This window comes from Neurospora hispaniola, assembly GCF_033458365.1.
Source record: "Neurospora hispaniola strain FGSC 10403 chromosome Unknown B0T23scaffold_13, whole genome shotgun sequence".
In the NCBI taxonomy this organism is placed as follows: domain Eukaryota; kingdom Fungi; phylum Ascomycota; class Sordariomycetes; order Sordariales; family Sordariaceae; genus Neurospora; species Neurospora hispaniola.
The window spans coordinates 288,444-312,687 of record NW_026944418.1 but is presented as its reverse complement, the minus strand read 5'-3'; the positions used below and the strand labels follow the sequence as shown (position 1 = coordinate 312,687).

At 50.7% G+C, this 24,244-nt stretch overlaps 11 protein-coding genes across 11 annotated transcripts; 2 read left to right on the top strand and 9 right to left on the bottom strand.

The window, feature by feature from the left end:
- Positions 1 to 1,571: 1,571 nt before the first annotated feature.
- B0T23DRAFT_282242 (uncharacterized protein) lies at positions 1,572 to 2,120 on the bottom strand (the record flags this gene model as incomplete). Its single annotated transcript, XM_062834242.1, has 2 exons — positions 1,572 to 1,924; positions 2,012 to 2,120. Coding segments are annotated over 2 exons (462 nt in total), but the record flags the coding sequence as incomplete, so codon positions are not given.
- Positions 2,121 to 2,581: 461 nt separating this feature from the next.
- Positions 2,582 to 3,356, bottom strand: B0T23DRAFT_433387 (uncharacterized protein; the record flags this gene model as incomplete). Its single annotated transcript, XM_062840441.1, has 2 exons — positions 2,582 to 3,181; positions 3,243 to 3,356. 2 exons carry the CDS (start codon positions 3,354 to 3,356, stop codon positions 2,582 to 2,584), a joined length of 714 nt encoding a protein of 237 aa, XP_062687916.1.
- A 961-nt stretch (positions 3,357 to 4,317) lies between these two features.
- B0T23DRAFT_408831 (uncharacterized protein) lies at positions 4,318 to 6,879 on the bottom strand (the record flags this gene model as incomplete). The annotated part of the gene is made up of 6 exons (XM_062839335.1): positions 4,318 to 4,440; positions 4,480 to 5,487; positions 5,834 to 5,914; positions 5,979 to 6,098; positions 6,171 to 6,697; positions 6,768 to 6,879. 6 exons carry the CDS (start codon positions 6,877 to 6,879, stop codon positions 4,318 to 4,320), a joined length of 1,971 nt encoding a protein of 656 aa, XP_062687915.1.
- A 2,126-nt stretch (positions 6,880 to 9,005) lies between these two features.
- B0T23DRAFT_437101 (uncharacterized protein) lies at positions 9,006 to 10,119 on the bottom strand (the record flags this gene model as incomplete). Its single annotated transcript, XM_062840607.1, has 4 exons — positions 9,006 to 9,104; positions 9,137 to 9,241; positions 9,304 to 9,423; positions 9,484 to 10,119. The coding sequence occupies 4 exons, from the start codon at positions 10,117 to 10,119 to the stop codon at positions 9,006 to 9,008; spliced, it is 960 nt and encodes a 319-aa protein (XP_062687914.1).
- Positions 10,120 to 11,441: 1,322 nt separating this feature from the next.
- B0T23DRAFT_408830 (uncharacterized protein) lies at positions 11,442 to 13,574 on the bottom strand (the record flags this gene model as incomplete). The annotated part of the gene is made up of 5 exons (XM_062839334.1): positions 11,442 to 12,268; positions 12,359 to 12,584; positions 12,645 to 12,764; positions 12,855 to 13,375; positions 13,442 to 13,574. 5 exons carry the CDS (start codon positions 13,572 to 13,574, stop codon positions 11,442 to 11,444), a joined length of 1,827 nt encoding a protein of 608 aa, XP_062687913.1.
- Positions 13,575 to 16,090: 2,516 nt separating this feature from the next.
- Positions 16,091 to 16,459, top strand: B0T23DRAFT_327738 (uncharacterized protein; the record flags this gene model as incomplete). Its single annotated transcript, XM_062835639.1, has 1 exon — positions 16,091 to 16,459. The coding sequence occupies one exon, from the start codon at positions 16,091 to 16,093 to the stop codon at positions 16,457 to 16,459; it is 369 nt and encodes a 122-aa protein (XP_062687912.1).
- Positions 16,460 to 18,004: 1,545 nt separating this feature from the next.
- B0T23DRAFT_327838 (uncharacterized protein) lies at positions 18,005 to 18,721 on the top strand (the record flags this gene model as incomplete). The annotated part of the gene is made up of 1 exon (XM_062835648.1): positions 18,005 to 18,721. The coding sequence occupies one exon, from the start codon at positions 18,005 to 18,007 to the stop codon at positions 18,719 to 18,721; it is 717 nt and encodes a 238-aa protein (XP_062687911.1).
- A 348-nt stretch (positions 18,722 to 19,069) lies between these two features.
- B0T23DRAFT_433381 (uncharacterized protein) lies at positions 19,070 to 19,578 on the bottom strand (the record flags this gene model as incomplete). Its single annotated transcript, XM_062840440.1, has 2 exons — positions 19,070 to 19,480; positions 19,534 to 19,578. The coding sequence occupies 2 exons, from the start codon at positions 19,576 to 19,578 to the stop codon at positions 19,070 to 19,072; spliced, it is 456 nt and encodes a 151-aa protein (XP_062687910.1).
- A 576-nt stretch (positions 19,579 to 20,154) lies between these two features.
- B0T23DRAFT_327872 (uncharacterized protein) lies at positions 20,155 to 21,171 on the bottom strand (the record flags this gene model as incomplete). Its single annotated transcript, XM_062835652.1, has 2 exons — positions 20,155 to 20,750; positions 20,802 to 21,171. The coding sequence occupies 2 exons, from the start codon at positions 21,169 to 21,171 to the stop codon at positions 20,155 to 20,157; spliced, it is 966 nt and encodes a 321-aa protein (XP_062687909.1).
- A 717-nt stretch (positions 21,172 to 21,888) lies between these two features.
- On the bottom strand, positions 21,889 to 22,749 carry B0T23DRAFT_400335 (uncharacterized protein; the record flags this gene model as incomplete). The annotated part of the gene is made up of 1 exon (XM_062838479.1): positions 21,889 to 22,749. The coding sequence occupies one exon, from the start codon at positions 22,747 to 22,749 to the stop codon at positions 21,889 to 21,891; it is 861 nt and encodes a 286-aa protein (XP_062687908.1).
- Positions 22,750 to 23,520: 771 nt separating this feature from the next.
- B0T23DRAFT_400334 (uncharacterized protein) lies at positions 23,521 to 23,859 on the bottom strand (the record flags this gene model as incomplete). The annotated part of the gene is made up of 1 exon (XM_062838478.1): positions 23,521 to 23,859. One exon carries the CDS (start codon positions 23,857 to 23,859, stop codon positions 23,521 to 23,523), a length of 339 nt encoding a protein of 112 aa, XP_062687907.1.
- Between the last annotated feature and the right edge of the window lie 385 nt (positions 23,860 to 24,244).

The window sequence follows — 24,244 nt, the reverse complement described above, 5'->3', positions numbered from 1 at the left end:
CTCCAGGTGAGTTCATGAACAATATGGCCGGTGAGGATTGAACCATGAACACGTGAATGTGGCAGTATGCAGCGGATGGAACGAGTTCCGTGAGAGAGAACCTGAGAGAAGACAGGTACGACAAACGAGCAAAATAAGTATCAGAATAACAAGAAACGAGAGTAATACCTAGAGGTGCCATCTTTATCTACATGGGCAGACCTTCCTCTTTGTTCGTCCAGATGGAACTCGGCCCAGGTTCCGAGGTCCTACATAGTTACAAGAGAAAACAAAGAATTACTGTGCACTTGCGGGAAAATAACCGAGATAGGTACCTTGTACATAACTCAAGAACAAAGGATTGGCTTTCCTTCAATTTGGCTGAGGATCTTTCCAAGGAGTACTTGCTCCCTCAAGAAGGCCGCAGCATCTGACTAACTTCAAGGCCTACTTGCCCAAAACTGTTTGCCGAAAACAGCATCCGAAATGTGACCTAGCACATCTCTCATCAAGAAATGGCAGCTTGGCAGTGGGTAATGGACTTCCAATGGTAAGAAGGTGGGAGCGGACATGTGCTAACACATCCGTCCACCAGCCACGAGATGCCTTGCGTCTCAACGCCTGCGCAGCCGCTTCGAAGAAGCCTCAGTCTGTCCATCCTGGCCGAGATCCGGACCCCTTTTGTTCCGAGAATCATCGTAGCCAAGGTTGTCGTAACTTTCCCCTTGCATGTTTTCTGAGAAGGCGACATTCTCTTCGTCGACGTCATGGGTGGTAGAAGACTCGGCCATGAGGCTATCATGATCCTCGGTGAACTGGTCAGTGATAGCTTGGTTGAATCTAGAGTTGTTGTTCATACGGTGCTGATAGCCTGCGGGCAACGGCCGAGCTGAAGCATCGCTGGCTTGTAGGCCACCACTTGGCTGCTCGGGAGCGCTTGGCAAGATCTCCATGCGATGGACACCACCAGCTCCGTTGCCGTGGCCACCTTCAACCTATGAACTGTGACCAGCAGCAACTGGAGCGGCCATCAGATGCATAGGCAACGCATGTCCACTCTCGGTCTCAGCAATGAAATCTCGACTCTCAATTCGTCCACCAAGGCCATGAATATCGTCAGAATCCTCGTCGTAGGGACCCTCGTCGGCGTCGACAACATCCGCAGTTTCTTCGTCAGCGGCCTCCTCTTCCTCGTCAAGCTCCTTTACCACTCCATCAAACACTTTGTCGGAAACTCTGATCTCCGAGTCATTGTCGCCGTCATCCTCATAGTCATCATTGTCGTCATCGCTCTCGATCGCAGTCTTTTTAGCGGCCTTTTCGAGGTTACCCTTTTTGTTGATCCTTTTTCTGTCTAGTTCCGAGGCGGGATCGGAGACAAACCTATTGGCATGGGGACATATCAACAAGTTCGCTACTGCGCCCTTGGAAGCCTGGCAGGATATTTTGTTAGCCTCTGTTGCTGTACTCAAAAGGGCCTTGCGATGTATGGGAAGCGAATACCACAAGATTGTTCCATCTCGCCGAAAATGTGTCGTATCGCCCCGCATACCCGACAGATCTGGCAACGCCAACTTCATTTTGTTTACGTACGGCAGCATCTGCTCGTAGGTCCGAGGAATATCGGTAGTACTTGATGGCCAGAATTCCGCCAGGGATGTGATCGCATTACAAGGAGTTTGGTCGGCCCCCTGTACGCGGACCTTTCTTGCGTCTCCCGAAAGCTCGTGGGCCGCCATGCCCTGGGTGACAGTCGTAGTCAATCCAGGCTTGGTATGGCCAATCCTGCCCAGGGCCTCTCTGATCGTTCCCTGCTTGTAATTCAGCACAAGCCATTCGTATGCAATGGCTCCGAAGATTCGGTATTGCGGTTGTATGCCTTGGAACTCGGCAAAGGATCTGATCGTTCGTGTATTGGCATGTACGAGATTCGTGTGCACGGAAACTGTGCAAGGAGAGCTTGTTAGCAAGACTTTTGTTTTTTAGATGCTCCTTCGATAAACTTGATGGGAGTTCAAGCAAGACAACTCACTGATGATCTTCCACCACTCCCCAATGTTCGGATTGTCGAACCCCGCCGCTGCCTCTAGATTCTCGACAAAGTCGCGGATGTCGGCCGCGGTCGGCGCATATTCCGCCATGTTAGCAGTACCTCCACGCAAGGTCGACAGGCGAGGTCGGTCGATAAGTAAAGGGCTGCTTCCGTGCTGTTAGTAGAGATACGAAGGAGGGGTTGTGAGTGGGAAATGGACGAGGCAGAAAAGCGAAGAGGGCGGGAGGCGAGGCAACTTTTTTGGGGGGAAGGAAAAATCGCCCTCGAAGGTGTCTGCAAGTAGAGGTGAACAGAAATGTTTGGAGGTAGCGCATAGCGCGCATTGCCTTGCCCACCCCCCTGAATTACCGCGCTTACAGGGTAGAAAGTCGTCTCTAACAGGGCGTCATCTCATCGATCCCGCTCAAACGGGTAGCCCCCCGCTATGTTGGGTCCCATGCAGAACTGTTAGTACCCGGCGCCTAAAACCACCAAAACAAGGTGGTAGCACTATCATTCACACATCTTCGACATACCTTTCATTACGCCTCCTCCCCAGCTCAATGTCAGTCAGTTTATGCTTCGCCCTACGGAGCAGAACCGGCAGCTGGAATGGGCCTTGGAGTAAAGGACAACTAGGTAGGTACCCGGCGCATCTGGGAGGCGTTTCCGATCTGAACCAGGTGTTTCGACATAAGGAGTAGGGATCTTCTCATCGTCTTGAGGAGCAGTCCGAGTGTCCACCACACTTTGCTCCGCAGAATCGTGACCATCTGTCTCGGTCGCTTCAACCTCGAACACATCCGCATCGTCAATATCTTCTAGCACGCTTTCGTCTTCAGGGTCAAAAACACCGTCATCTCCAGACTCCAGTCCGAGGGTGTCTTGCCCTTCGTCGTCGCTATCGCCCGTAGCATCGTTCTCCGTGTCACTTTCTTCGGGGTCGATACTTTCGGTGTCGCTCCTTCCGATCTCGCTGCCTTCGATGTCGTTGATTTCGGCGCCGTCAACCTCGGGGCCATTGGGCTCATCCGGAGGAGAAGAAGCGGCCACCGCCAGAGCAGGGCCGACGGCAACAACTTCCTCGCCTGTTGCCTCCTCTAGCCTTTGCTTCATCGAAATTTTGTCTGATTTCTTCTTGTTGTTGTCCTTTTCGTTAATGTTCTTCCGCTACAGTGCCGTTGTTAGATTCCGGCACGTCATTTTGAGATAGGCCTGAAAGTCCACGTACCTTTAGTTCACTGTCAGGATCGCCAGCAAAGCGATTCCAATGCGGAGTGATAAGTAGACTAGCAACGGCTGCTTCCGATGGTATTTTCAAGGGCCTTAGTCGAGTTTTTGACATATCTTGATCATTTGCCCCGAGGTGCCGGAAGGGACAGCTCTTTGAGTAACTTCCGTGTGCTCACCGGCGTATTTGGTCCTTTTCATGTGAGGCCAGTCTGTTCAGCAGGCCTTGCAAACTTCATGTGTGTGTTGTAGAGAAACTATGGTTCGTGCAATAAACGATATATATCCATATGGCGAATGAACGTGTGACATCTCGCAACTTTCCAAGTACCTGTCTCGGCAAATTTCGACGTGGAGTCCGTCAATATTGGAAAAGGAAATACTCAAAAAGGGAAACTTCACGAGGGTCATGTGCAAGATATTGAAACATTGATCAAGCCCGAGGGAAAGGATAAAAGCAACGGAAGTCAAACTTAAAGGATTGATTCTATAAATGCTGAATATCATCTTCTTGGAATAAGGGCCTCTTCCGGTCTGCTAGCCATGACTCGGACTGCTGATGTGCCTCCCAGTTCCAGCCGACGGACCAAAGGAATCATCACGCGTTTGCCGTGAAACTGTGAGATCAGTACCTCGCATATAACCCTACACTCGTATCTTCTCGCCAGTCGTTACGTCAACAAGCTTGTCACCGTCGACGTCGACCCTCCCTTGCGTGTCCAAGCATGCAAATATCTGGCAAACTTCCAGAGAGTCCCAAGCTGCTGGCTCCCTATCACCCAATGGCACTCTTCTCGAACCCTCGCATTTGCTACCAACGAAATGGCAAGCTGTCGGAAAGTGGCCCAAGGGTAGCTCACGAATAAAGGCAACTTGCCTGCATTCGGCCTGGTATCGACCGCAACTTGCTATATGCGCTTGCACATGCCGCCTATAAGTTCAGAGATGCCTTGTATCTCAACTTTTCATTGGGAAACCGAGAGTCCCAGGGAGTTGTGATTTCTTCCCTAGCTGCAAGCTGCCTTTCGGTTACAAGCCAGAAGTGATTTCTGGCCGTCCGAAAGCTATATTGCGAGTTAGTGCAACCGCTTGGATGGCGAGCACTCGCTCGTGCTACCTTCTTCGTTGGTCTCATCCCTCTTGCGCTTGGAACCACTGGTTCCAGCGAGAGGATAGCCGATGACTCTATCTCCGGATAACTCGTCGTTGGGATGTTAATCCTCGTCTTGAAAGTCAACAAAGCCGGCCGCGGTGAAATTGGGGTCGCCTTCACCTGACATGCCCTTGGGTTGATGAGGGCCCATAATGAAAGCGTCCATGTCAAATATCTCGGATTGATCTCCTAAATCGAGGGCCTGAAGGATACCATCCTCGATACGGTTGTCTAGATCCTCTGAAAACATACCCATACCGTACTCGACGTCACTGTCGTTGGTCGTACCCTTATCGTTTGCGGATTCGCCAAGAACTGAGTTGAGACTAGCGGAGTTTGAGGTAGACGCATTGCTGTCTGACAGGGCAGGGTTGATGGGCATATTGTTGCTCGAGGTCTCTTGGGCATTGTCCACCAAATACTTCGCGAATTCACCGTCTTCAACCGGGTACGACGCCATTGGGCTGACAAATGCTTGAGTCGCCAAGTCCTGATTCCAGCTGAATGGGTCGGCGAGATGGCTCAGACTGAGGGCCTCTTGTCCCCAATCATTGTCACCCATACGATCGTCTCCGGAAATGCCCCCGCTGAGACTGGCGTTGTCAACATTGATATTGACGCCAGGCACCTGCTGCTGGCTGTTCCAAATAACCCCCATTTGGTTAGGCGCAAAGATGCTTTTTTCATGATCCCGCTTCTCCGCTTCCGAACACGCCGCATTCTTCATTTCGCCTTCCATTTCGGTGTGCCACTCTTGTTGCGATGTTAAGTAAGAGACTTCGGGGTTGTCGGTTCTCTGGGGTTGCGGAGGAATGATGACTTGCTGGGGGCTGGGCTCTGGTTGAGGAACATACGCTTCAGCTGCATCATTCTCTTGCAGTGCCCTCTGTCTCACAGGTCGACTTCTCCATGCCCCGGCCAAACGCCTTTGTCTCCGTTCCCTTTGACGAAGAATTGAGCTTTGCCGAGGCGTGGTCTCTGCCTGGCGCGAGGTATTATGGGGCTTGGCTTTGTTCCCTTCCACGTCAAGCGACTCATGCTCGAGGCTTTTGACACCTTCGGTTTCGATCACCTTGCTGCGGTCTGCTACCACCTAAGTAGCATTTCTTGCGGCAGGGATTCCGGCATGAGTGAAGAATGTCGACATTGCGGGCGTATGGCGCCGACGTTGACCAGGTCTGCCTAGTCTCGCGGAGTCCGAGGTAGAGGCGTTTTTATGGCTTTCGGGAAGATTTGAATCGACGCTCGATGAGCTGTCGGCGTGTCCACTTTCGTTCTCATCACGGCCTGCGGTAGCAGCTTGGGTACCTCCGGCTCCCAATCCTCGCAGCATTTCGATCTTTTTGCCGTTACCTTTCTGATTAATTTTTTTGGTCTTCGACACGGTCAGTCAGTACATCGGTACAGCGAAATGCAGCGGGCCAGAAAAGACCACGTACCTTGAGTTCCTTGTCAGGATCACCGGCAAACCTGTTCCAATACGGAGAAATGAGCAGGTTGGCTACTGCGGCTTTTGATTTCTGATTCTCGTCTTGTTAGCAACGCCTGTACACCACAAGGACTGTATCATATTTTCTGGCTTACGCGTAGAAACAGGACCATATCGTTCCATCGGGCTCGGAAGGTGGGATAGTCCCGTCTGTAAAAACTGGTTGACCATGGAAGAACGGCGGGTTCACCCTCCTGCATCAAGATTCCCGTGTTCTGAACGTTCGTGTGGTTAGCTGGGTCCCATAAATGCCAGTTAACGAACAATGGAATCATGGTAGAGCTTACCAGCAACCTCCATGCTATGTGCTCAAACACCGTCTTTGACGTCCGCTTGACCGTCTGGACCTGATAGCTATCCTTGTTATCCACATAGTCGGTGACGTCCTCCAATGCCTCTGCGATTTGGAGGACAAATGGGAGCTGTTCCTCGCGAGTCTGCGGAATATCATTGGTTGATCCTGCTTCGGGTGCCTGGTGGTGAAGCGACTTAAGGACGCCCTCGGTGGCATAGAATTCAGCCATAGATTTGGAATGGCCGGGAAGGACTTGGCTGTTTGGGGGGTCCTCCCTTTTAGTCCTCCTATTGTCGCTCTTCTCGTGTCCTGCTAGACCAACCATCAGGGCCTGCTTCAAGCTGGGCCTAGTGTCTCCGATCGTCCCTAGGGCAGTTTCCGTGGTGCGACATCTGACGTGGAAAACCAGCCAGTCGTAGGCATTTTTGCCGAACTGTTGGAACTCGTGCGGGATCTTGAATTCTTGGAAGGGCCGGATCGTCTTGGTCTTTGGGCGAAGGATATCATCCTGAATACCGACTGAATCATTGTTAAATCATCCCGTGGCAATCATCGGAAAATATGCAAAGTGGACGGAAAGGCAACTTACTGATGATGTCCCAATACGTCTTGAGTCTCGGATCCTCACGCTCGGCGGCGGACTTGAGAAAGTCCACGAAGCCGAAAACGGCCTGTGTGTTGATTGTGTTGTAGTCGGCCATGGCGGATGGCCTAGGACGATTTGTGATATACTAGAAAAAACTCTGTTAGTATGTTATTCGTGCATGGCGTGGAAGGGCAGACCATCATCGCGGAGAGATGTATATCAGGACGCCCAGTCATAGTACGTGAAGGTACAGAAAGTTCAGGGCAGGAATAGCGAGGAAGAGATGAAGTGACGCGATACATTGGATGATAGTTGACCTGGAGTTTTGAAATAAAAGAGCACTTGCTCTCTGTGTGATCCAGAACAGCAAGGTGTCTCATGTCACTGTGAGGTGTCAATCTGAATCAAGGGAGACTTGAATCCGAGCGTAGGAAGCGGGCCAAGCGGCTGCAAGCCGTGGAAGTCACTTGTTGTTCGCTTGTCGGGCGGTTGATCAAGATGTTCGTTTCTAGAGGTACGGTAGAGTAGAGGAGATAGGTATACTGATCATCACTTACAGGTACGTATGAGGGCGAGCGGTTGATCAGGAGGGGTCTGGCCTACCAAAGCCGGTCGCGGGGTCGTCGACGAGACCAAGGTGAGCGTGCCCACAAAGTGTAGAATTTGTGTCCACAAGTATCGCAACGACGGACCAGAGGACGGCGACAGCTGTCGATATCAAGAAAGGAGAAGCAGGAAGCTTGTTGACTATTCTTGGCGATTGGAAAATCTTCTCGCTGGCGTGCGGTCGGATAGGTAAGGTAAGGTAGCTTTCTGTTGGTGTTCCACGAAGAAAGAAAATCAAATTGGGAGAAGTCGGAAGCAGAGGAGGGGTTTCGAGAGGAAGGGCCCTGATTTCGAGCACCTGCAGCATCGCCTGCCCGGCAGGTGCGTCTTGCAGCCCGCCCCTACTTATTGCTTTGTGTCCAACTTTCGCCTGCAGTCGCTGCATTATTTGGGGAATGAAATCAAAGCAAAGCGCTGCATATCCCCTCGTTGACCTCTTGTAATGGAACCTCATGAAATTCATGCCTCAACCCCGCCAGGTCAGCCCCGCGCAACGAACCAACGTCCACCTTCCATTACATCATATACTTGGCCGTCCTAGCCCTAACGTATCTAGATGAACACGGAAACACAGTCCCCATCGTCATCTTTCTCGTCTGAGTCATGTCTCACACTTCCTTTCGAAAGGTGTCTTGATGAAAAGAAGGATGGTCGTCGTCAATAGAGGCACTTCGTGTGAAGAGAACTATCCGACAGTCTCTCTGATAGTTAGCAGCTCCAACTCCAGAAGCCTGGGCAGCAAGCGCCGCGATGTCCCTGGCGTGTTGGGCCCTTTTCCTATTATTACGCTCATTTACCTATTTTCTTGCGCTATCGAACTGTCAGCAACTGCATTTAAAGGTCTTATACAAAGTGAAGAAGCCAACTTGCCTGCAGTTTATAAGAAGGGCCGGTTGCAAAGCGCTTTGGGTAGATCGCGATGATCAGGTCGACCACCGCAGCCTTCGACTTCCATTCCCAATAGGTAGGGTGTAGTTAGCAAAGCCCATTCCACCCAGTCTTGATACCTGCCTGGATTTCAACTCACCGTCATTAGGGCGACCATGTCGTCCTACCTGTCCTGCCAGGGGTCGTACTCCCCCAAGTAGAATCCCGGACACCATGGCTGGACATTGGCATTACCATTCTGGGCATATCTCAATCCCCGCTGCACTTTGTGTCAATCAGATATCACTGTAGCGTTGGAGGCTGTGATGACTTACGAAGTATTGTCAGGCAACGTGCTCGACCACGCCCCTCGACATCTTTCTCATCGTGTCGATCTGGGACGCACTACCATCTTTGTCACCAACCATGTTCGACATAGCCTCGACCATCTCCCGGACGTATGCTGGTTCGTCCTCTGCGAAGATGGGAATGTCTAAGCGAGAACTGTGCGGAACTTTCTGTCTATGAAGGTGGATATGGTAGGTAAGGTGATGTAATTATACAGGTATATATAAAGTAGGTACTGAAGCTATGACGAGTGAGATGGTATAGCAAAGTGTTGTTGTTTAATTAAAGGATGTCTAATGTAGCTACCTAGGTATCTAGTGCTCGACAAGCAGCAATGTAACCCTGGGGCTATTATTACATTCTTGACTGCCCGTGTGAGGAAAAAGTCCGTTGAATCCCAATGATCTAGTTCAATTATCTCTACTGATCATCTGCAGAGGCCTGAGCTTGCAGAGCCACCTGCCCGTCCCTGATACTGCGGGCCTTGGCCGCGTTGGCATCCGCGTTCTTTTCTTTTCTCTACGAAACTGTTAGCGGCCTGAAGAAAGTACATTGAGAAGAGGCGGTGAACTTGCCTGGAGTTCAGAATATGGATCGCATGCGAAGCGCTTGAAGTATGGTGCAATCAAGAGATTGGCCACGGCGGCTTTCGACACCTGTTCGACGATTTAGTATACCTGACCCAGCGTTTTGTAGAAGTACGCCGGCATGAACCTACTCGGAAAAGCGCCACCATGTCATCCCAACGGTCCCAAAAGGACTCGTACTCCCTCAAATAGAAGGAAGTACAAAAGGGTGCAATGCTGGGTCTGCCCGCTTGAGCGAGCTTGGCCTCTTGCTATAAGTCTCGTTAGCCACAAGTTATTGTGCAGTCCTCGACGACAGGGACGTAACTCACCATCAAGACCCAAGCGAGGTGCTGAACAACACCCTTCGATGCCTTCTTCACAGCATCAATCTGGTGACCATTCCCATCCTTCTCCCCATCCATATCGACAATAGCCTCCGCCATCACCCTAACAAAATGGCACTCGTCCTCCGAGTAGCACGGGATGTCTCTCAGCGTCTCGATGGGCATGCGCTTAGAGGTGTGACTGAAGAGAACTTCCTGGTGGACCCAGAACTCTCCTTCCGTCTTCATGCGTGCATCATACGTTTGGTCGACTTCGTCCTCGCCCTTCTTAATCCTTCTGGCGAGCGACAGCTCGTGGCTGTTCATGTCCTTGAAAGCGTCGTGCCGAACGTTCGGCTTGGTCCACGCAATCCGCTTGATGAACTGCTCGGAAGCGCCCATCCGGTACCCGAATTCGAGATACTCGTAGGCGCGCCTTGCAAAGTCGTCGTAGCTGTCTTCCCATGCGCGACCCTTTTGGCGCTTGATCACCGCTAGGGAAAGGACGGCGCGGTCGCCGGGCTGTGCAACGTGTTCCTGGATGTAAAGGATGATCCGCCACCACTCCTGCAGACGAGGGTTGCGTTGATGGACTGCGGCCTCCATCATGGGGACAAAGCTTTTGAGGACGTTGTCGGACATGGTGTTCAATGATTCTTCCTTGACGAATAAGGCGTGATGATCAGACGTAGAAGTTTTTTAGAATGTCGACGTGATGCGCGCTCAGGAAAATTTGATAACGGGTTTCGTCGAGGTCGGGCTGTCGGTTGTCGACGATATAAAGCGATAGCGAGAAGGTGAGACGCGCGGTTGTGATATAGCTCAACTGCTCTGTCGGTTGACAACTTGGCGCGCGGCGAGGAGAGAACAGTGGTGGCGGTCGAGGTTTGTGTCGCTAATCGCCGGTGGCTGGCTGTTGAATAGAGCGCGCGTACAGGGCCGTCAGTAGATTAGCCGGAGCAAGAGGAGCTCAGTAGAGGTAGACTAGCAGGAGCAGGAGTTGTCGAGTGCAGCGCGAGGGTTTGCTTGGCGGTGGTAAGCTGAGCAAAGATTAAGTCGTTGGGTTGAGTGAGGTAGATTGGGTTCCTTGTTGTTGGCGGTTGAAATCGTTGGCGGTGAAAAATTCACGGTTGACTTTTGCTGGTCAAGTTTGTGCGATCGCTGTTCGAAACAAAAAAAAAAAAAAAAAAAAAAAAAAAAAGAGGAAAATTTCGCAGCACTGACCAAAACCAAGAGGGGGTTTTTATACTCCCAAAACCGCCCGCCGGCCGTTTGGCATAGCAGCTCCAGGTTAGAAACCTTTACAACTATAAAAGGTGAAGCGGTAGGAAAGCCCAAACCTGGAAGTTGCTATTCAGGTTCAAGTTCTAGCTCAGCCAGGACGGAAGCGCTGAGCTTTAAACCTTTTGACCACTCTCCGGCCATACTGGCGCAGCGATGCTTGCTTGATGAGGACAGAGGAACAAAGACACAAGCATCAATAAGAATCCCATGATTGCAGATGACTTTGGTATTGCCTCCTGTGAAAGGGGAATCTGTGATGAGCACCGAGCAGATGAAGTGACTCTTTTAGAGCGAGATCCAAACATTACCACGGCAGAGTATCGAGATGGGGACAATCGCATTGTTTCTTCTCCCTTCCCCGACGCCGTATGCCTGCTTTGTTTCGACACTCCTTATCCCTGCGCCCAACGCTACGCATAACGCAGGGAAAACAACAAAGAACAGTGACTGTATCATATTTGCCGTGAAGACCACAACAGGCAATCATGATGTGTGACTACTTCTGAAGCTCTATTTGCCTCTAAACTGTCATCTATTCAGCTTTTTCTGGACTCCGTGGCTTGTCCCGTAATGAACAGTGGACCAGATCCTTGTGGCGGCTCGCTGGTAGCGGGGGGAGGGTACGGCATAGAGCACCTCTCAACATGTCGTCTGCGCCCTTCAGAGATGCCTCCCAGAACCTAAATACGGGGACGCCTCCTGGGAGGAGCCTCAGCTCGAGTGTCGCTGCCGTCTTCGGAGCTGTGTCTGTTCCTCCTAGCCCGAGAACGAGAAGAGTTGGTACTATCCTGCGGATCACTGTTGTTCTGTGCTCCTCCACCGACACCACTAGTGCCGGTGTTGAGCGGCATATGGGCGATGCGACAAGTACCGACTGCGGTATCGCTTCCTCTTCCCTCTTGCGGCTGCGCCTGGCCCATGAAGCCAATCCCACTAGTGGGCTCGGGAGAACTCGGGCTAATGTACCGGTGCAGTGTGTGTTCCAGATAATCCATGGGTTGACCGGATAGCGGTGACGAGCCGAGGTCATTTCTGCTGGCATCATCGATGTACTGACCCTGAACATTTGGGCTCACCAAACCGCCAGCATAACAAGGGTGGTATGACTCGTGATCATTGGAAGGCATGATGCTTGGAGGGTGTCCTTCGTCGGGGGATATAGCTCGGACCTGTCGCCGATGGCCGATCGAGCCGGGTAATGGAGGGTAGGCCGGAGCATGCGGTTGCGAAGTTCCTGCCAAAGGAACCGTTGAAGCAGCAGAGTCGCCCATTGCGCGGCCGAACTGAAATTTCAAGTCGTCGCTGTCCTGGTCTTCTGGAATGTCATCGTAGCGATCCACATCTTGTTGGGCATTCTGCAGGAGACGCGTTGCTTCGTCGTCAGACTCGTGATCGTTGTCTTCACGCTCTCTCGCGCTGTCATCAAACTCTTCAGCTTCGTAGTCTGTCTCTTCCGCCTCGCCATCGCCGCCGAGATCCTCACTGGCTTCGGCGTCCCACTCTTTATCTACGAAGCTGCCGTCCTGATTCTCCTAATTATCAGGCTTGGCGGCCGCGGACGAGTCGTTTGGGGCAGGAGCAGAAGCGCCAGCAGTACTTGTGCCCTGATCTGGAGCACTCTTCGCAGCAGCGGCTTTACCCGTGGTATCCTTGACAACTTTGTCGAGTGTGGCCGCCTTCTCCTCATTTTCCTTCATCTTGGTCGCTTTCTTCTTGTTGCCCTTGTCGTTGACAGTCTTGCGTTGTTTCTCTTGGGTCGGGTTACCGGCAAAACGCTTCTCGCTGTGGGCGACGATCAGGTTGGCCACTGCTGCTTTTGAAGTCTGTGTTTCGATGAAGCGTTAGTTGCGGCATCTACGTATGCGAGTCTCTCCAGAACTTACTTGAAAGAATTCCACCATGTCATTCCAGCGAGCCCGCATGGTAGGGTACTGCTTGTACTTGAATGAGGTGCACCAAGGCTTCACACCCGGCTTGCCCTGTTGAAGGTTTCGGGCCTCTCTCTAGAAGGGGGGAAACCCCAAATGGATTAGTCTTCATTTGGTGACGAATCCGGCCATAAGGATGGAGGAGGAATGTTGATTTCCACTTACGTATAGCACCCACGCAATATCTTGGAACACCCTTCCACTGGTTGACTTGACGGTACCTACCTTGTGGTTGCTCGCTTTCTCAATGATGTCCTGGGTGTTCTTCAGAGCATCAAACATTTCTCGTATATACACGGCTTGCTGTTGTCTCGTTTGTGGAATATCCGCGATTGCCGAGGCCGCTGGTGTCCTGTTGTTGATACTCTTTGTTATAGCCTCTTGAGACCAAAAGTCCGCCTCGGATTTGATCGAGTCCGGGAATGTTTGGTCGACAGCACCCTTCACATTGGTGTTCCGATTGATCCTCTCGTGGGATGCCAGGCTGTCTATTATCTGTTGCCGAAGTCGTGGCCTTGTATGGCTGATCCCAGCAATGGCGGACTCCGACGAGTGGCTTTCGTGATGAACCAAAAGCCAGCTGTAGGCTCTACGCGCGAAAGGGTCGAAGTCGTCGCCCCAATTCTTCAATGCTTCCAGAGGTCGCACGGCTCCGTTCGCCATAGCCAAGTTCTCTTGTATATAGACTATGTCGTCACGGTGACCGTCAGTCTTATGTCGCGTTTCTTGTTTCCCAAAAAGTAAGAACTCACGAATGATTTCCCAATATGTCGCCATTTGGGGCAACCTTTCCGCTGCAGCCCATTCAAGGGCTCTGACGAACCCAAAAGGGCTAGCTACCTGTACAGCAGGTGGATTTCCTGCTACAGGATGGCTCCCCGCCATGCTTGTCGTCCTCTCGATTTCTGGAACTTCTCGAGCGAACGCTTTGTTGTCCTTCAACACTGCGCGACCTGTCTTTCTGATCGGATTGAAGTCTCTGTCGCGACTGGCCGAGAAACGTGATGGAAAGGTTAGGATATAGTCGTGAGAAAGAGTGGGAGGGGTCTTACCTCTGGCGGTCTTCTCGGGAAGATCAAACCGAAGTCGGGCTAGAGGCAAAACGTCTGATCAACAGGGTATTGGCCGGATGACGATCGGCCACTTGGGCGAATAGAATAGGTACGTGCACTTGTCTTTGTGGTCGGAGGAAATGCAAATCGAGAAGGAAAAGGCGTGTTTGAGGGGAAAGAGATGGGGACACGGACAACGGGGATTTAGTGGGGTGTTGATTTCGCCGGTCGGCGACGAACGAAACCTGTCGCTTCGCGCGCCTGCTGATACAAAACAGATCAGAGTTCCAGTCTACAGAACACCCATTGGTCGCGACAGTTGTTTCTGGAAAGCTTCGGATGCGTACATGATTTTCCTTTGTGAATATCAAGTGTCTTCAATCCTCTCTATCCCTTGCCGTTCTGCTTCGCATCATCAAGTCACCAATGACCAGTCCCGTCTCGCTTTGCCCACCCCCTTTCCTTAGTTCTCATGCTCACCCTAATCCATCACAAGTACACAAACCCATTTCCTACGATCATTGAGTCAGGTCCATTCCATACTCGTCCTCCTCTTTGAACTCCATGTCATCACCATCGTCCTCATGCTCATGGAAACCGCTCGCATCGAGCCTGTCTGCCGTAGGCCGATGTGAGGTACTTTTGTTAATATGACCATTGGTAACACGGCCGTTGCTGGACTGGTGGCTGCCGAGTCTACCACTAGCAACTCTGCTAGTGGGCTGGTGGTGACGTCCAGGGTTGGACGCCGCCACGGTCTCCGGCGGGGGGGTCACGGGGACCGAGTAGAGAGTTGCGTAAGCCAGGACAGGCGTGGAAGCCGCGATAGGTCCGGTCTTCTCAGATAGAGGTAGTCATGCTGACCCGGCCGTTGGTGATCCGGCCGTTGGTGGTGTGGTGGTTGGCGACTCTGCCTCTAGCAACTCTGTCTGTTAACGGTGAGAAACTACTCGCAGCTTTGGGATTCCCCCATATTGCCGTGTTGTTCTCATGGATCATGGAAGCTTACCTTGGCACCAACTGGTTGTGGTAGTCACTGATGGGATGGCTGTTTCTACTGATGTTCGCGCTGTTGTTACCACTGCTCTGGTGGTTGATGTTGACCACAATGCCGTTGCCGATATGGCCGGTGACCGTGACTGATGTTGGTCAGACTGCTCAGTAAGGCTCCTCGCACTAAGTATGACGGCCGTCAATATTAATTCCAGGAGTGGAAAGAATGATGAATGCAAGTAGAGAGGAACAGGGCGTCATATCATGCGAAAAGAGTGAGAAGGAGATGCTATCAGGTTGGATGAAGGGGTTGAAACGGGACAAGATTGGTAGTTGTGAAACATGAGCTTACCTTAGGTACCTTTGATCGATTTTCAGGAAAAGCTGGAGATGTTGGCGGCACCACTCAGATGTGCTGGATTGCTCATTGTGACCTCTGACAAAGACATTTGTTTGGAGGAAGGTGAGCTGTACAGAATTAAAGAAAGAGACGCGATGAAAGGTGACAAAAGATGTTGGTAGGTACCTAGGTAGGTGTAGAGTGAGTAAGAAGTGGCAATGAGTTAATTGTTGATCACTTGTTGAGTTCGACGCGCTGTTGCAGATTGGATTGTTTGGAGGAAGGGAAAAGATGAAAAGAAAAAAAGAAATGAAAAAGAATTGTGCGTTGGGTGGGGGAACGTGAAAAGAGTATGCCCTACCTCCATCCTGTTCCCTTGCTCCTTCCAACATTCTACGAAACAGCCAACATGAAGGCACCCCGTACTCCCCCCGCTGACCCCAACACGTCATCTTGTGCTCCCGTCTGCCTCTACCTTGACCCAAGGCAGCTACCCGTGTCTAGACTCCCTCCCTCCAGGTATATGTATTAGGTCTTTGTGCCTACTTTCCAACAACAACAACCAACAAACAACCAATGTGCGGTTGGCGCAGTGGTCAGCGCGTTCGCTTCCTAAAGGTTGGCAACCTTACGGAGTCGAAAACGGCACCGACGGGTGGGACCGGGGGGCAGCATAGACGTATGTTGCCTTGGGAACCGCGAAAGATCCCGGGTTCGAATCCCGGACCGCACACATTTCTTTTTTTTTTTTCCCCTTTCTTCCTGCCGTTTTCTTTTGCGTGTCTGTCTTGCTTTGGTTATAGTTCCTCTTCATACTTTGGTCCTTTTCAGTCTGTGATTCCCCGGATAACGGTCGTTCCCGACACATTCTTCCAGAAACATCTCGGTTTCTTCCACTCGACTCATCCTCAGGGGCACCCTAGAGGTAGGTTTGACATGACCACAGCTATATCATTCACCTAACCTCCCGTACCTCCTGTTATCTGATCTGTGCCACTCAATCAACATCATCCGAAATGCCATCGTACAACTTCCAGATGTCGACCATCCCCTTGAACATGGCTTCCTCCGAAACCACCATCCCCATCACGTTTCTAGTCTATGACAGCACCCTAATTACCGTCGGGCTTGCCATTTGGATCACTATCGGGATTATAGGGTGGACTCTCATTACGCATAACGACAACACTCACAAATATCACGAAGAGCATATACGGCTTTTGAATAAGCTCATGGACATCAATTTGCGCACAATCACCCTTATGCAGAAAGTTTACACGGGCGATCTGGAGCTGCAAAGACGGATGACGAAGGCGCTTGAGCAGTGTCACTGGTGTAGCCATATGATACCGGAGAGACGCACGCCACGAACGCAAGGTGCCTAAGCACCGGGCGTTCAAAGGGAAGGACAGGAACAGAGCTCGAGCAGTACAGTACACTACGGCGTTGGGATGGCTCTCTATCGTGGGGGTGCACACGCGATGAGTCCACGATGCAGTGGTGATCAGGTGAAGAACGCCAGAGCCGGAGGCGTAAAAAGATTGGGGCCCAACTGGTGATCAAAGAAATTCTACCAATTTCAATGGAAGGCGCTACAACGAACTCACGCTTCTTTTGCCTGTAAGTCATTCCTTCCTCATTTTCCCTCGTATAGCTGCACAAAAGTCTTAATTGTTCCTTCTTCTGTAGCAGACAAGACATGGAAGAGAACGAAAAGAGGGTGGTGGTTGCAAGTCAGTGAGAGAAGGGACAAAGTGACAGATGAAGGACTTGGTGGACGGAGGAAATAGGAGTCTCTTCTAATGCCGTAAATGAACGACCATGCACACGGCTTGGTCCGCACTAGACACTTCGGCTTAACCATTTAGAGGTAGTTAGTGCTGTGACAATGCCCCAATATAATTAATCCCAATGTTTCCGTGAATATGCTAGTCCAGACAGAATCCTGCACCACATTGGCCTCAGTACCTCTCTAGCTGGACGATGTGCCTCCACTCAGTCTGGATGAGTAGAGGTAGGTAGTAAGTGGAAATGGCCAGTCCATCCGACGTAACTTGCTAGAGGTATTCTTTCTCAAACACTTGAAGCTCAATCTGATGGACTAAAGCGAGGCGGAATTCAGTAGCCAGAAGGAAACACTTCCTTACAGTTTTGCGCCGTCGAAGCTGGATGTGATGATCACCTGCACGATCAAAGAGGTTGTAGAGAAAGGGCCAGGAAGGGCACTGGGTGAAATGGTTCATGATTTCCATCATATCACATTCAATTGTGAAACAAACGAGATACATGTAGATTTCATGGAAGTGACCCATCTACCGTCTTCAGGAAGTTTCCCGTACTGCAACGAACCTTCTTGACTTGTGCCAACGAAGAATCCATCCAGCTTTGTCCGTGCTTCCTTCCCCTTATCAAGTCGCCCTTTCTCCGTTAGGCCTCTACCCGAACAGACGCCCTTGCCGTGGATCAAACGAACTGAATGAATGCAATATCGATGACGTGTACAGAGGTAACCGGCGTGATGGAGCACAACCAGAGGTGGTAAGCTTGCAATGAACCCATGAATGAATTCATTGTGAAGAGGGGAAGGCGAACATTGAAGATCAAGGCACCTTTGTTGGTTCTTGATATTGAACTACTAGAATGTCCTCAACACTACCTTTTCCTACCTGCCCATTCGAGCATTCCAGTCTCTCTTTGAGTGCAGCTCATATGGTAATCTCTACATGGCCGGATACCTTATATACCTCCAACCAGCCGTCTTTGCTCAGATTCATTCTTATCAGTCAGTCCATTTCATCTCCATCACTCTACTCCGACATCGACCCTCGTCCGTATCTCATTCAGAAACACATCCTGATCTGCAGAGACCAACCAACCATCAACTTCCCCTGCATTCTGTCACAGACCTTGCAATGGACGACAACCCCCCCATGACAGTCATGACTGCCATCTACGGAGTTTCATTCGTCCTCCTTTGCGTCGTAATGTGGTTCTTTCCAGAACCCAAGCTCTCCGCCGTGTGCGGCATCTTGATTCTGATCGGCTGGGACGTCACCTTCCACTTGCGGGAGATCATCGCAGTGCAAAAGGAGCAACTACAAGAGCATCAGACTGCCAAGTTGACGACAGACAAGATTGATGAGTATACCACTCTATACGGAACTCTTGTCGAAAAGGTCCTTGTCTTGAACAGGGACCTTCTCTTCCAAAACCAGGAGATTCTTGCTCATTCAAAGGAGAAACTTGCCCACGACAAGGACAAGCTGTCTCAGGAGAAGGAGACCCTTCCCCAATTCAAGGAGATCGTTGCCATGCAAAAGGAGATTCTGGGCTCGAGGAAAGAGAGGGCTGACCAAAAGGGCAACGCGGGCTTGGCCCACGAGAAGGAGACACTTAACCAATACAAGGAAACTGGAAGCGTGCACAGGGAGTTACTTGATCAATGCAGAGAGATACTTGGCTGCCAGAGACGTCTAGTGTTGACAACGGACAGAAGTGCGGTTCTACAGTTGAGGATGGGGGATATGGTGATGGTACAGTTGAGGCAGTTGGATGTGTTACTCAGGAAATTGGGAGTGGAGGTGAGACCTCCTTTACCGCCTGGAGCTGGTCTTAGACCAAGCAGGCCCGGAGACCATGCGCAATGAGATGGTCAGAGCCAACTGCATTGAACGAAAAGAGCATGCAATGGCCGGAAAGAACAACACATTCGAGTTTTGGAGCGTAGAATACGATCTTGCTGCATTTGAGACGGTACGGAAGACTGGGCAGTGGCGCTCAATGGGAAGATTCCTCATCTACCTAGTGGAGGATAGGTGGATTTAGCATGGGGGTAGGAAGTACAGCAAAGGCAGTGGTGAGGATACAATAGCAATAGGTAGAAGACACAGTGTACACTAGACACTTCGATTTATTGGCAGAACACTGTCACATCAAACGGTGATATGTCTTGTTTTCGTGTGGATGTAATTCCAGTCCGTTCATTTTATCCTCTATCACCAATCGTTAATATTAACGGGCTTCCAGTTCCAGTCTCCCACCTCCACTAAAATCTGCTTCTCCGGTTGCTTCCACTCTCCAGAATACTCAGGAGTTGAGTAGGTGGAAATAGTAGACATAGAGTCATCCTCGCTGTACACAGATTCCTCCTCGTCCGCCTCGTAGTCGTCATCGTCCTTTCCCTCCACCGAACCATCAGCGTCCAAAAGATTCTCGAGCTCCGTCGTGCTTGCACTTCCCCAGGCAGGTGCGTTATTCTTGCTCTGGAAGCAAGGACCCAGCGCTGCGTAACGCCGATACTTCCTCTTCTTCTTCTTCTTCTCACCTACAGCTTTGGGAATACAGTCGAGGAACCCATGGGTGGGAAACGGTGGTGCTTGCTTTCGCTTAATGGCTGATGATCTTGACTAGGTAATGATGAAGTGATCACGGTCGAGATGGTTGTAACTGCTTTGTCTACCACAGTTTGGGTGATGTGGCTGGCGGTTGTAGTGGCAGTTGCCATTGTGCTACTTGTCTGGCTCATCGTGAAGAGAAGGGAAGTTCCGTGTTTGAGGGTTGTGTTTCCTTTGGTGTAGACTTTCGGTGTGATGAGTCGACCGGTAGTGAGTAATGGAGAGGAAGATTGGTGGGATGGGTAACTGGGGGTAATAATTCAATATTTATATCTATGGAAAAAATATTCTACCTCTACGCAGTGAAGGGTTGGTATAGTGGGTCGTACATCAGTGAAGTGTTCTGAGAGAATCGGAACTCAAGGTTCAAAAGAGGAGTCTCCTTCATAGCGGCATGTTGGTGAATAGGTAGCTGCCGTGACGTGGGGGTGGGTAGGAGTGAAGGGTGAAGCGCAAACAAGAAGAAACCTTGAGAGTTGAGAGAAGAAATGCGTGCCGCTAGGTCCTTAAGTGACAAAAGGCGGTAGTAATAGTGTAGAGGTAATGATGATATCCCTGTACCTCTACCGATGATACACATAGCATGCACCAGACACTTCGATTTGACTAGGACCTACTGTGAAAACTTTGTGGTATTATTTGCTTTTTTTTGTGAAATTGAGGTCGGAATTCTTCTATCAAAGTTCCTACCATGGCTTTCTGTCGTTTTCCCAGTCCGATTCGTTTATCGTAATCTGATTCTCGACTGGATCTCCACCCCAAAATGCATGGGGATCACAGGGAGGGTCATCCTTCCTCAGCAATCCAAGGAGAATTGCCTTGAGGATACCGAACCTCTCGTTCTCATCCAAATGGTAATCGAGCATCCAATCTACTCGATACTCGATTGACCGGGCCCTCAGATCCATCTCTTCGAGGCCGACCTTCATCATCTCCTCTATCCCTTGGACCGCGGTTACAACCTTTTCTACGCCGTCGCTCGCCGTCTGATTTACCTCCTTCATCGCATCCTTGATGCCCTCGCTGGTTCCCTTCGTCACTGCCTTTGTGATCACCTCCTCCATTCCCTTCGTCGCGTCCTTGAATCCCTCCTTGTACCCATTCTTGGTGCCTTCCATGACTGCCTTTGTGATGATTTCCCCCATGCCCTTCATCGCATCTTTAGCGCCGTTCTCGTATCCCTCTTTCACCGCCCCCTTGATGACTTCCGCCATGGAATTCATTATGGCCTCTGGTAGTACTTGGACACTTGTGACAACCTTCTCGACGCTTTCCCTGATCCCTTTGCTCTCCTCCACATGATCGTGCTGACCTTTGACAAAATCCGCAGCACTCTGCATTTGGTGGAGTTGGTAGGTCCGCGTTTCGAGCTTGGCCTCTTTTTTCTCCCGTTTCTCTTCCTTTTCTTCCCGCTTCTTGGCGAGTTGCTGTGCGCGTATCTTTTTGCGGCGGAGCCACTTGATGACATTCTTTTTGCAGTGAGGGACGGTATATCCTAGTAGGTAGATAATGCCTGCAACCGCTGCTATGAACATGACGATGGAGTTGTAGGGCTCGGGGATTAAGGGCCTTGATGCAGTTGAGGTACTGGCCTGTGAAGGCGATTCCTGACTGTAGAGGTACACGGTTGTGATGGAGACTGTCGACGCCGTAGACGGCGCCGGTTGTACGACGGTCACCATGTTGGAGGTGGAGGACGGCATGGTGCTGATAGAGGTCATTGCATCTGCTGACGCCATAGTCGGTTGTGAATTGCTGGTAATGGCCGTTGAAGTGGTTGCGAATACTGGAGACATCCTGGCACGAGACTTGTAATGGTTAATAGTTTCCGAACGGTCCTTGGGGCTTGATAATGAGTAATGCAAAGAAAAGTTAGGTGTGCTGGGTAATGGACTGGAGGAAGAGGGTAGGATACCTATTTATAGGTAGGAACAGGTCATCATGGAATTCATGAGGCTTTACCTGGTAGTGAAGGGTCTATAGTGGGTTTTATATGGGTGAAGGGTTCCAAAACCTGTAGTCCAGAAATCGAAACGGAGAAGAGAAATCGCCGCCTAAACCTTGAGAACGGTGCCTTGCTGCATGGGTGTTGTGCGAGTAGGAGTGAATGGCACCTCTACTTCAGGTGCAGAAAATAAATGGGAACTCAAGAAGAGTGTCACCCAGAGGTAATCGCTTTAGCTACCTCTACATGTACGTGCCCATAGGTAGAGGTACTATTTTACCTAGGTATGCACACATAATGGCACTCTATCAAGTTTGGTGAGAAGTGTCTTTCGTACAAGGCAAACGATCGCGAGACGGTGGATTCATATGACTTCCTCTACGGTACCATTACCTCCAGAGACCTGTACCTGTGACGAAAACAGTGATTTTCATGTCTCCAGTTCAGTCCTTCACTAGAAGTATTGTTTTTACCTCTACCAAGGCTCTTGTTTCTCCTCCCAATTGAATTCGTCCACAATGATCCGGCTCTCCACGGTATCTCCACCCCAGGATGTCTGGTCAGTAAAGGAATTAGTAGTCGACGCAGAGGTAATATGATCTAGCAACCCCTGGAGAATTACCCTGAGAGCGTGAAATCCGTCGGTCTCATCCAGGTGATCGTCCAGCATCCAGTCCACCTTGTGGTCAAGAGCCCGGGTCCTATTCTCCACTGCCTCCAAGCCAACTTGAAATACCCCCTCCAGCCCCTTAACAGCCGTCACCACCGTCTCCATGGTGTTCGCCATCTTCTCCATGGTTTCCCTCATCCTCTTGCTTTCCTCCCAAGTGAGGATCTGAGCGTTGGTCTGCCTCTCGGAATCCAGCATCTGATGAACCTGGTAGGCATGCGTTTCGGTGATTTGCACATCCTTTCTTCGCCTTTCGACGACTTGCTCCCTCTTTGCCTCTCGTTTCTCCCGCTTCTTGGCAAGTTTCCGTTGTCTCTTTTTGACGCGTCGAGAAAATTTGCATATGCCGATGATATCAAAGGGGATGAGGTAGAAGAAGAAGTAGATGATGGTTGTGATGGCTGCAAATAAAGTGATGGCAGAGGCGTAGGGCTCTGACAAAAATGGCCTGGGTGATGGTGCACCGCTGGGTGCTGCCTCTGGTGCTGTTTTGGATGCCGGGGGAAGGATGGTAGTAGGGCTTGGTACCGTTTGTTGTTGGATGATTGTACCCGATGTCGACGTTAACATAGTTGTCATGGTATTGGCTACTGTAGCTGCCGTGGTTGTGGTTTGGGCATTGGCGCCTGTGACGACAATTGAGATTGCTGTAGACACCCGAGACATGATGCCAACAGAAAAGCGGTATTTGATGGTTGTTTCAGAGGGGAGCGTTAGAAAGTGAAATTGTTGACTAATGGAGAGGAAGAATTTGTGCGATGAGTAATTGAAGAGATGAGTGGGATATTTATACCCTGGGAACAAAGATTCCGTTTCCAGGTTCTACGTAGAAAGGTTTCATAGTGGACCGTACGTCGGTAAAGGGTCGCGACAGTCCAGAAATCAAGATGGTGGGTTCAGGCCTCCATCGTAACCTTGAGGGCGGCATATTGGGGAGTGGGCATTGTGGAAATGGGGAGTGAATGGTGCCGAGGAGAAGGGAAGAGACCTTGAGACGGAGCAGATACCCTTATTGTATATTCCCATACATATAACAGTGCATTAGGTCTGGCATGGGCACAAAAATTGGCGGTGAAATGTGTCTAATAGAGGTACCTTAGTTCACTACCTACCTAACGAATACTTGATGCCCTCCTTGGTCTCCTTCGTGACTGCCTCCGTCAAGCCTTGCTTCATCGCCTTAGTCTCCTGTTCCATTCCATCCAGTCACGACTCAAGACCCTCAACACGTTCTCTCAACCCCTTGCTTTCCAACACCACCGAACCGAGGAGCTCCACCATCGTTTTGATTCCCTCAGTCTGCTGAGTGTGATGGTCTCGCGCCTCCGCCCTTGCTTTCTCTTCAACGCGCTGGTTTGTCACCAGCTGTCCCATCAGCTCGGCCATCTTGTTGATTCCGTTGATCTGTTGAATCTGATGGTACCGCGTCTCCTCTTTTCACTCTTGCTCTTCCTGTTGCTTGGCAAGCGCCTCTCTTCGCCGTTGAAAGTAAAAGAGAATTGCCATGTTGTGGTCCCAGCCGAGCCAGAAGGTGTAAAGAAGCATGTACAGAATGTAGGCGCCCGAGGCGAAGAAGGATGTGCCGGAGTTGTACCGCTCTGGCACGAATATGGTTGGCTCCGATGACGCACTGGCTGTTTCCGATGCTTGTGGAGAGGGGACGGTAGGCGTGGGCGTGGGCGTGGGTGTGGGAGTAGGCGCAGGTATGTGCTGCGCAATAGTGGCTACGGCCGTGATGAAGTTCAAGGCTGTAGTAGCCGTGCTGATAGGAGACATCTTGGGTACGGTATGTGTGCTTGTTTTCTGTCTTCGAAGGAGAGCTTGTGGGTGGTGGTGATGGGTAACGGAAAGCAAGAATTGTGCGATGAGCAACGAGAGTTGAAGGTGGAATATTTATAGCGATCAAAACTGTGCGGATTTCGAGCGAGTGAAGGGCTCATGGCGGACCGTACATTGTGGTAGTGAAGTGTTCTGGATACCAGGCCCAGAGCCTCCACCTGGATTTGAACCTTGGGGGCGGCATCTTAGTAAATAGAGGTAATATCGCGTGAAGTTCAAGCGGCATTGAATGGTGAAGAGGGTAAAAAAAGGAACCTTGAGGATTGGGGAGAGAACATAGCTTATATAGAGCTATTCACGGGACAGTCCATCAGGTTTGGTG